General features: G+C 37.5%; 1 protein-coding gene across 1 annotated transcript; it reads left to right on the top strand.

The window, feature by feature from the left end:
• The first annotated feature begins 507 nt into the window (after window positions 1-507).
• LOC117421857 (basic leucine zipper transcriptional factor ATF-like) lies at window positions 508-10,113 on the top strand. Its single transcript, XM_034036307.3, has 3 exons — window positions 508-690; window positions 3,140-3,244; window positions 8,173-10,113. The coding sequence occupies exons 1-3, from the start codon at window positions 625-627 to the stop codon at window positions 8,374-8,376; spliced, it is 375 nt and encodes a 124-aa protein (XP_033892198.1). The 5' UTR covers window positions 508-624; the 3' UTR covers window positions 8,377-10,113.
• Window positions 10,114-11,498: the final 1,385 nt, after the last annotated feature.

The following is an 11,498-nucleotide window of genomic DNA, read 5'->3' on the forward strand; positions in this document are numbered from 1 at the left end:
ATTTTGCTTCAATCAAACCATACTACAGTTTAAAAAATAAGACAAATTATTATTTTAAATGCAAACAGCTTATATGTATACTTTAAACATTATTATTATTATTATTATTATTATTATTATTATTATTATTATTATTATTATTATTATTATTATTATTCAGAAATAGAAATCTTCTTTTCCTCCATGTGAACAGCCAAATAAAGGGTCATGAAGATTTTATAATGTTCCCCAAAGTGAGGTCTTTGGGCTTTTTATGGGGTTTTGATGTAGCTTTGTATTCCCAGATGTACTGTTTTTGTTAAAAGTTTCCAAACCATGTGACTTCCAGTCGCAAGTCACTTACAAAGATCTTACCAGAAACCACATCAGACAGAGAAGACAAGTGAGAGATTAAGTCACACAGCACTAGAACGAGAGAGAGAGAGAGAGAGAGAGAGAGAGAGAGAGAGAGAGAGAGAGAGAGAGAGAGAGAGAGAGAGAGAGAGAGAGAGAGAGAGAGAGAGAGAGCACCGACACTCAAAGCAAGTGAGCCAACGAGAAGTAGTAGAGTTCACACACACGCGCACACACTGAGACAATAAGCAGAAGTGGAGAGTCCTTGGGGCGAGAGAAAAGTGGTTGGCTATGGCACAGGGTTCTGACAGCAACGACACCAGTTTCACCAGATCTCCATCTCCTGGCAATAAGGAGGTAAAATCCTTTTTTATTTTCTTCTCCTGTGTGTTTTGGAAATGCCTCCAGCTTTTACAAGATCTATTGCCCTAATGGCAATAATAAATGGTAGTGATGGTTTGACTGAATTCACTTTTGGGATGGTGAATCTAGTGCTATTATAATATGTTGTATTCCCATTGTAAATATACTATATACTGCACCATTTACATCTTGATAAAAAAGATATATATATATATATATATATATATATATATATATATATATATATATATATATATATATATATATATATATGAGACAGCAAAGAGCCAGCTGCCCTTACACATATATCTATCTATCTATATATATATATATATGTGCATGTAGTTATGGGCAGGAAACGTCTTTTTTTTCTTGCAGTTCAGTTCAGTTGCATTCGCTTGTATTCAGCACAGTGGTTAATGTGTGTTGGAGATCAAGTTATTTACGCTACCTGCCACACTACGAAAGGAAATCCTTTCTAAAAGCATGGCGATTAGGTGTGCAATTCTAGCTTTTCTAATTAAAAGAATCTCCTAACATGAGAATGTATGCCTTTCTTTTGAAGTGCAGAATGAAATGCATTTTTTTTTAAATACCATCGTAGTGATCACTAATGTATGATATCTTGATGATCAGGTTAATTGTGCATTAACTCACCATCAGTCTACAGTCTGTTACAAACTGAGAAACAGCTTTCATCTAACTGCACTCACAAACACCCCAAATCATGTTAAACCAGTCTGTCAGCTACATACTGTCAAGCAGATATTTTGCATAACAGAAATGCAGGAGTCTGAAGTTTTTAACGATTCTATTATTTTTGGCCCATCCTGTTGTAAAGGAAATCGTTGAAGAGATGTTACAGTCGTATCATATTGATACCACTAAAACTTGCAGGGCTCAGAATAGGGTGTGGTGTGAGGAAATAAATACCTTAACTGGCAATCGATCTTAACTGCTAATCATGCCTATGGGATGACATCTGCTGACAATGCTATGTGCAGGTAGTTTGCACTGCAAGGACTCAAAGACCAGACCGGTAATCTCTTTCAGCCATTGCAATTGAATCTATGAAATTCTCTGTCAATGCAAATACTTTGTATAGGTTGCATATTCTTTCAAGCTTTCTTATCTTTCACACCACCATGGAATTGCATGACCGGAGCTGCATCAGTGTAATTTGTATTGCATTGTATTGCATGAGGAAAGATTGTTGCAATGATCATGACGAGGCAATGCAGGGCTGGGTAAAGGGGTGCACAGCTCAGTATCCACATCAATGATTATTCCTTCTCCTCTAGTCTTCAAATAGATCTTACAGAACGTCTTTCATGCAGACCTGTGGTAGTAGCCTGTCTGGCTTTTTCATAGTACCTAACGATACTCCATTGGTCATTATCTGCTTTTTAACAGTCATGTCAATCTGAAAAGACTTTTCCTTTGCTTTGATTCCTGCAATCCTATCCTATTTTACAATAGAAGATGTTTTACTATTGCAAACTTGAATGTTGTACCATTTTTTCTTTCTAAGAACTGCAGCTATAGCTCAGTGTAACTGCAGCTAGTTCAGTGTAACTGCAGGCCACTGAGCAGTAAGTGCTCAATGAAACAGCACAGCTTAATAGTCAAGCTACGTGTAATGCTTTTCTTTATATGTATGCTAGTTTCATAGATTATTTAAATGTAGTGCCCTTTCTGCCGTATTGTATGGTTTTCCGTGTGCATTTACAGAGGTGCTCAGAAGTATTGACACCCCTGATTTATTTTGCTAAATATCCAGCAATACGTTTTGATATTCATGTAATGTTTCAATAGTACTGAAAGTTTGAGTTGAAGAAGGTGGATGAAAAGTAGCCAGACTTCAAGTATTGAAGAGTGGAAACAGATCAGTCAAGAAGCATGGCAAGATATCCACCAGACACTTGTGCCAAAGCTTGCCCATGCTTTACACCATTTAGAAGCTGTGACAAAGCCAATACTAACGAACGATAATAAATACAGAAGGGGTGCCAGTACTGCTACTTTGTACTTGTGGTAAATTTGCATTGTCATTGAAAGATCTTTCTTTCCTAATTTATTTGGTTACCTTTTAACACCAAGGGATAATCTGAACCCACAGGGTGTGAATACATCATAGCGTGTACAATATATCATACTGCATTAAATTCGATTGGCTTATCACTCCAAAAGTCTCATCTCTGGCCAAAAAAACTGTTTATCATAGAATACGTGTTTGTTTTACCCCACAGCTAAACCTCAGGCTGTTGGTTAGGTTTTGAAGTCCTTCCTGTCAGAGGCTGAAATACTAAGATAGAGTCAGTGCTAATGTTTCAGTTAGAGTCAGAACAAAGCATATTCCTACTGGAGCAAGGAAGAACATCGGCAGGTACAGCCAGGTATGATGCCTCATTATGCTGAAAGATCCTCCTCTTCAATTCAACAGGACTCCTCTGACGATGTGAAGAAGGTGTTAAGGCGAGAGAAGAACCGAATCGCAGCTCAGAAGAGCAGGATGAGGCAGACACAGAAAGCAGACACTTTACACTTGGTAAGGAATGGGTGTACAGTGTGGCTAGCAGACACCTTCACATATCCACCAACCTCCCTGTCTGACAGGTCACTGTAGGTCAATCCCATGATGCTTTGTACACAGCAACCACATAGCAAATTAGAAGCATTAGAAATATGTTCTGTATGACAAAGCCAATTTTAATGTTCAGTTTAGCCCTTATAAAAGTTTACCCTGGTAAAGTGTAATAAAGCATAGTGAAAGCATGGTAAAGCATAGTGGAATATAGTAAACCATATTAAAAAACATGGCAAACCAGGGTAAACTATGGTAAATGCATGGGAAAGCATGGGAAAACTGCAAAGATACCATGGTAAACTTTTATAAGGGAGGGTTTGGGGCAGCATGATACAGCATGAAATAAAGTATTATTTCCTATTGATACAAACTAATCATGAATTAGTCCTCCTTTATTTAGAACGCAGGAACACTTACAGACGAGAGGAAGCAATTCGGCCTATCAGTGCTGGTCTGGTTCAATCAAGTCAGATCTTAAAGGCTCCTCAAAATCAATAACATGAACTGTCATATTCTAACCTTTGTTTGTATGACTTACTGTAACTTGTGTACGTGCCATTGGTTCAATTTGCTCTTGTGAACTAGAAGTTATGTTTCTGTTAATCTGAAGAAACATGAGATGCCCCACTGTTTTGAAGCCCACTGCTTCCACAATTAGGGAACCATAAAATCCAGGAGGCCTCTGAGTAGGGTACTGACCCCTGGCTGGAAATAAGACCGGTTTATCATGAGGGTTCAACTCAACAGGGCTGCATTTGGAAATACTAAAAATAAATGTTTCAACTGGAAGCCTTTCTCAATAAAGATTTCTAGTTGAGCTATTTGTCATTGCATTTAGTTTCTTGTAGTATTTCTAAATATCACTAGGTTAATCATTTCTCTAAAGAGCTCCAGATAATGAAGAATGCACAGGGAGGAAGTAGCAGATTCGCTGGAAAGGGCTTCCTCAGCTTCTCCTATTGCTGGACAGCAGAGCTTAAAAAAGTAATTCATGAAATTTTTTTTCATTTCTAACCTTGACAGACTTGAGTCATTGACTCATGAGCGGTCCAGTGGCAGATTGAGAAATCTCCAGAGGCTTAAAGTAGTTGGTATCCTGAGAGATTATGCATATGGCTGTTCAGACAGCAACAATGTTGTTTTCCAAACTTGTTGAGTTTATTTGCACATAGGCGATCTCATACCTCACTAACCTGGGCTTTACACTTCTGTGGGATTGAGATTAAGTGATAATGTCATCGCCTGAAATGCTTGTTTAGACCGATAACTGAAAGTGTCCTTAACATTCAGTTTTTGTGAAAATCTCAGGCCACCTTCAAGTCTGTTTGTTTTACAATGAGGTGTTCATTGGAACAGTTGCAAGCCTGCCTCCTGGGCTGTGGTTGTAAATGGCTATTCCTGGGTAAGCAGCAGTGTTGATTACCTCAGTAGCTGGACCTATTTGCATTGCATCTATTTATACTTTATTCAAGGATTGTGTACTTCTACAATAACACGTTCTGTCTAGAAAAGTGACCAAAATCATACATGGTTTCAGAGTCACTGTGGCTTTTCATTGTAAACTATTGTGGCTACTCATTGACTGGATGAACATTCTAGCGTTACCGGTAGTGCTTTTAGTCATCCGTTTTCACAGGGAGGAAAATGAATTACACAGAAACAATCATGAAACAACTTTCTCTGAAGTGCAGGACAAATGCATTGAATGATGTGCTGGGCAAACCTCAGGCATTGCCAGTCAAAGAACACTGTCACTCAACGAGTACCAGTAAATGAAATCCTGAGACGGTGAGCAAAGCATGAGACGCACACTGTTAATGCACAAAATGAATACATTGTGTCCTTGATACTGCTGCTGCAGACCTTGAAAGAAAAGTCCTGATAAAATTGTAATGCATTAATAAGAATTAATACCATTGCCCTTTGAGTTCATTAATGAGCTCAAGAATTCACAGCACACTAAAAGCAATTATAGAAGCTGAGAGATTCACCTGAAGTTTAAATTCAGTCTTTCATTTCTTATATGTTCTCATAACTTTGATCACCTCTGAAGGTATGACATTGGAGTTCTAAAATCGTTTCTTCAATAAGACATTTTAAGGGTTTTCCAGCTATGTGTACAATAGTGTTGTGTCACAGAAGCAGGTAAAAAGATATGACCTACATAGTCTCTGCTGGTTATATTGTGCTTGACCTTGTAAGCACTACTTTCCAGCATTGTACATTAAAGGGCTCCCTGAACCTGGAGCTGTTAAACACTTTTTTACTCATTCAGATATCTGCTGATAAGATCTAATATTATCAGATGCCTTTGGTCCCTGTTCAAATTCTCATGGTAAGGGTAAAACACCCACTTACTTCTGAAGAATTTTGTGTTTTATAAACCTTGAAGACCACAGAACCTGGGGACATGGAACTGAAACTTGAAACAGGTCATTCAAATGAAGTGTAGTGGGTAGGAAACATTCAACTCTTCCAAAACATATCACAGCATAGGTCACTAATTGTGATGTCCTTGATCCAAACACCTTTAGCTGGTGATAGCATTGCAATTAAAAAGAGGAAACGATCTAGGTGTACTGTAGTAGGGTTTGGGTTAGCTGTTGGCAGAGCACAGTTGTTGGCACCTAATTATTTTAGTAATGCTTCTCAACAAGGCCATTCTAAAAGCCAGGACTAGGTGCCGTACAATTCATTCCTCCTACTGGCTGGATTTTCCAAACCGGCCACATATGCAAATCTCTCAAAGACCAGGATGCTGTTTTCTTGTACCAAATGACTGAATTACCTTTTTTGACCTAAAGCAAAAGTACCGAATGTATCTTTAGCCTCGTATTTAAAATACTGGTGTAAATGAATAATGATTCCCCCAAATATCTGTACCCCCAGGGGAACAAACAATTGATCCCCCTACATGCATGTTTGTTATTTATCCTATTCTTTTTGTGCTGTGATAATGCTAGTGAATGTGAGCTATGTTTGCAGGCTGTTCTCATGTATTAATGTAAGTGAGACTGGACCTGTCAGAGGGGGCTGGATGGTACAAGTGTAGGGTTAGGGGTAGGGTTACAGTTCAGGTTAGGGTAAGTGATTTTAAAATGAAGGTTGTAGATGAAAATGTAAGTGAAAAATCAAACAAAATACATATCTCAGCAGAATGCACGTAATTATGTAATCTGAGAGGTAAGTTTCAGTTCAAGTTTAATTTCAGACTTTCATTTCTTATATGTTGTCATAATTTTGGAACATCCCTGAAGGTACAAAACAGTACCTGTACTGGACAGAGTTCAAATAGTATGAAAGACAAAAAAATGCAGATAAATGGACTAAACTTCATCCATCGCTCACCACAATAGACTCCCCTTAATAGGCCTATATGCCTTTAACATCACTATAAACTAATGGAAACAATAGAAAAACAACAGTGCAGTCTAAGCTTATAAATGTCATTGATTATTAAATGTTCTGTATGTAGTTTGTACATTGATTTACTAAGTCCATTTGAAGTTACTCTACATCAGAGTCTTTTGGATCTAAGAGCCAGTCATTGGCCAGTAAACCGTATTTATTGTTCAGTATATTCTGTGGTTTCAATTTCACCAGCAAGCTCGATAAACAGGAAGCAGCGAATCTGTTTTTCCCCGACCAGTGACACGTTTCCTGCCCCTTCTGTGGTTTTTCTACTTATTTTTTCTTCAATGAAACGTTTTTATTTTGGAAGTGGGCAGATTAAAATGTTCAGGTGTCATTTCTGGTAACAGGCAAGCGCAACGAGCTAAAATGTGTGACGTACAAGGTGCCTCGCGTGGGGCTTGCCCTGGGCCTTGTTTACAGTAAGTCAACGCGTGGTAAAACCTCCATATGGCGTGTAAAAGCCTTTTAGCTGTGTAAGCTTTCCCCCCACACTTTAGAAAACCAATAACAGCATGCGCCCCATTGGTCTGGATTTGTAGTTTTGACTACAGTTCAGTCTACAGCTCTGGACAAAAGTTTTGCATCACCCTATAGAATTAACTAATTTTGCTTCATAAAGTCGAATGAAACCTGCTGAATAATGTTACATAAACATATTGAATTACATACAGCTTTGTAGTTTTCCATTTACTTAACATTCACTGATCAGGCTTATTGTATTCTTTAGGTCTGGAAAGACCTGAATATACATATAAATGTATACATAACTTTGTACATTACTTTTTAAGTTCCTTTACCTTTTATTTGAACCCTTTAAGGTACAAGGGACATCTGTGTCCCACAAATAAAAAGGATTCTACCTTTCTTATGTTTGCAATGAGGTGCATGAAACAGAGTTTAAGGTTTACTGACAGGTTGGATCTGGTCATCCAAATGGTCAGTTTCCTCCTCGTGATACTTGAGTCACTCTCAAATGTATTTTGAGAAGAAACCGTTTGAACAACCGCTCAATTCCTTGTGTACCTTAAGGGGTTAATATACAGGTATGGTCAAGAGTTATGCATCACCTAGAATTTTAGGATTGAGACATAATTAAAAAAAACAAAAAACTATATGAACATAATTTAGATATTTTCTTTAACATCATGTAATCAAAGAAACTACAAAATGATATCGCAAAAGTCTGCCGGAAGCCATGACAGTATTTCAGGTTAGATTTCGAAATGCCACTTTTTTCAATTTTTGTCTGTTTTTTGTTAAGTATATGGAAAACTACAAAGCAGTATGTAAAATTCAATATGTTTACGTAACATTATTCAGCAGGTCCCATTCGACTTTATGAAGCACAATTAGACAATTCTATAGGGTGATGCCAAACTGTTGGCCATAGCTGTACACAGGAAAACAGGTGCTTGATCGTTTTCTTGTAACTCTTTCAGAATGACTCATTCTCTGTTGTTATTTGTATTCTTCAGGAGAGTGAGAACCTGGTGAAAGAAAACGCTGCACTGCGGAAGGAGGTGAAGAGACTGACGGAGGAGGCCAAATACCTGACCTCTGTGCTGAGCACCCATGAGCCTCTGTGTTCAGCACTGAGCTCCCAGGCATCCGAGATCATCTACTCTCCACACGGGGCCTTCCACCAGCCCCACATCAACTCTCCACGCTTCCAGCACTGACCACGGGAGCACTCCACACTGCCACGCTGTCAAACTCAGGGAATAAGAGTCCAAGGGGTCATTTCCTGTGGAAAATAATATGGGACTTGCTAATTTAGAGTCACAATGACTCACGTGTATTTGTTGTTTGTAAAGCACACGAAGCAAAGATTAACTGAGCACATCTAGAGCTTGTGACGAGATTCAGTAACTTGAACTGTGGCACAGAGACATGGCTTCGAAGGGATGGCCTCATTATGTTCTGTGTTCTTCTCAGTGACACAGAAAACGATTGTAAGTGAGCTTTTGTTAAAGCTGATCACTGGTAGTTAATTTATAAAACGTGATGAGCAAAATTACGCTAACATGACTCCTCCCCCCCCCCCCCCCCCCATATATTTTCATTTCTTGAATGGTATTTTCGCTTAGCTTGCACTGCCACCTCATGGCTGAATGTTGAAATAGCAACTAGAGAAAGTTTAGTGTAATTCTTATTGAATTCACAGTCTGGGTCATAAACAAATTGTTTCTGATTGTAAGATCCTTTTGTAAATACATTCATCGTACAAGAATGTTTTAAGAGATAAAAAATAGGCTGCCACTGCCTGCTGATATAACAGAAAGCATATGCAGTAACTTTGTAAGTAGTCATAACGTTTCTTTAAAGAATTCCAGCTATATAGATGAAACTGAATGAAGTTTAGTTTTGACACCTACCTCTCTTTCAGTTTTTGGTGTTGTGGATTCTGCCAATGCATGGTTACGTGGTGCACCCTAGCTTTTGGAATTTCACATCCCTGCTATGTAGACGTTCAATATTACTGTTTTCTCAATTGCCCTACCTACTCAATTTCTAAACCCCATAAATCAAATTAATTGTGATTGACGGTTTCTTTAATTACTGCAGCAGCAAAATCTGAAAACACATCTACTACACGTTCAACTAAAATCTGAATGCACTGATAGAAATATTGACATATCACTTGCATCACTGTAATACTGTCATTTGAACTGCGTTTGTATTTTGTATGTCAAAGAGTAACATGCACTTGCTGAATTAACTCAGGAAACCAGAGGCTTAGATTTTGTTCTTATCATATTCACATGATATTTATTGAAGATTGTATCCAAGAGCTGTGGTAATGCTTTCTCCATATTACAGGCAATATTTTCAAAGCGTTTCATTCTATAATGAACTCCTATTGGACAAAAGAAAAGTACGTTAGTGTTACAAAATAAAAAACAAACTCCCTTGAGAGCACTCAAGAGAACTTCAAATATAGTTTGGTTCCAGTTTTGTAAAATGAACAATGGGACTTAATTAAAGAGTAAAAGCTTTAAAATGATGGCCTACGTTTCTTAACGTTGTGAACTTCCGGTGGTAATCATAGAAATTATGGATCATACAAACAGTCTGGAGTTGGTTTTAAACGTTGAAAGAAAAATAAACCTAATATTTATACTGTATAAACCTTGTTTTGGTCTGGACACCAGGTATCACTATATGTCAGGTATCAGGCAGTGTTGTTCTTCGTTATAATGTTATTATATTTTGAATGTCAGACAAACATGAATGTATTTTTTATAGTAATTTTTAGAATGGTCAGGTCTACTTTTGTATCAGCAGGGATTATAACTGTAAAGTAGTGTTTGAAAGTATTTTGGACATTTTAATTGCAGCTAAATCAACTTTTTAAGTGTCAAAGTTTGTTGGTAATTGCAGCTTGTGGTTTTCAAAATAAAGCTTAAATGACAAAATGTAATGTGCAGATTCTTCTAACCACTGGAAATGGGATGCAACATGTGTTACTGTTTTCTCACTGGTTACCCAGTACTAATTGAAGTAGAGCCATTTACATGGGTTAGAAAGGGATGAAAACTTCCTGTCCTATGTAAATGTTTCAGAAATTGCCTTTTCAGGGTTAATGTCATAGAAATAGTCATTTATTTCCCATACTCAGTGATAAACTTGAAGCAAAATAACATAACATGGGGGTCAATGGTCACTTTGCCTTAAAAAAAAGTATATCTTTTTTGAATACGTTATATTTGGTCTGTAAATGTGGTCACTAATGATACAGATCAACCCAAACCTTAGTTAAGCCTTATATTTTTTCAAGTTAAATTATATAAGCTTTATGTTTTCAAGTAACACATGCAAATTCCAGTGCATACAGTATGACCTAATCTTTCCTAGGTTTGAAGTAATTTGATGTGACAAGACAAAGGAAAGAAATAGCTCTTGACGGGCCGCCCCCACATAACGGTACAGCTACACCCACACACTAGGCCCCCCACCCCCATCCTGTGCGTCCCAAAGTACACAGAAAGACATTTGATCAACTCTTATCAGTGTTCCCCACATCCCTCCCAATCTGCATGCAGTCCCTCACTGAGATGGGAGATATGCAGCTTAAAGCAGTAGTAATAACATTTCATTTATTTTATTTTCAATTGGAAGATTTCAAGAAAGTGTATTAATTAGGTTCACCACAGAACATATGTACAGAATAAGTAGGGTATAAGGGTATAAGTACAACCTAAGTAGGCTACGGAGGTCATTGTCAAACAGTTAGACTGTACAAGTATTGTTGGAAACTTTTAACATTTGACCTCCAGGTCTAGGTCATAGAATACCAAGCCGATTATCTGTTATCAACGTTCACACGATAAAAGTAGAAACAGTGATCCGATTTGGATAAAACATTGTAAAATTCAACAATTAGGCACGAACTTGGTTCCTACTGTATTTGAAGTACATTTGAGCATCGCAAGTAGGTCAAAATGGCCTCTGTCATCGCTATCAAGAACCAAAACCATTGATCCGATATTGACCGGCTAATGATGACACTTATTTACCAAAATATAATCACTTTGTGAATATGGTTAAAAATTACTGCAGATGTGTGAGATTTGCAACCACTAGAGGCCCTCATATAATATGGTAATAGCTTACCTGGCAAGAATGAAACAAAAAATTGCGAGGAAAAGCCACGCCCATTGTGAAGAGCTTTTGTGGTAAGTTAATTATCTTCAGATCTAACTTTTGTTTTTCCTTGATTCCTTATATATTTTTCTGCATAATATGCCAAATAATTCTAGGAGGGTTGTATCATCTTGAGACAGTAATATTTATTATTATT

This window comes from Acipenser ruthenus, chromosome 15 (genome assembly GCF_902713425.1).
Source record: "Acipenser ruthenus chromosome 15, fAciRut3.2 maternal haplotype, whole genome shotgun sequence".
NCBI classification, from domain to species: domain Eukaryota; kingdom Metazoa; phylum Chordata; class Actinopteri; order Acipenseriformes; family Acipenseridae; genus Acipenser; species Acipenser ruthenus.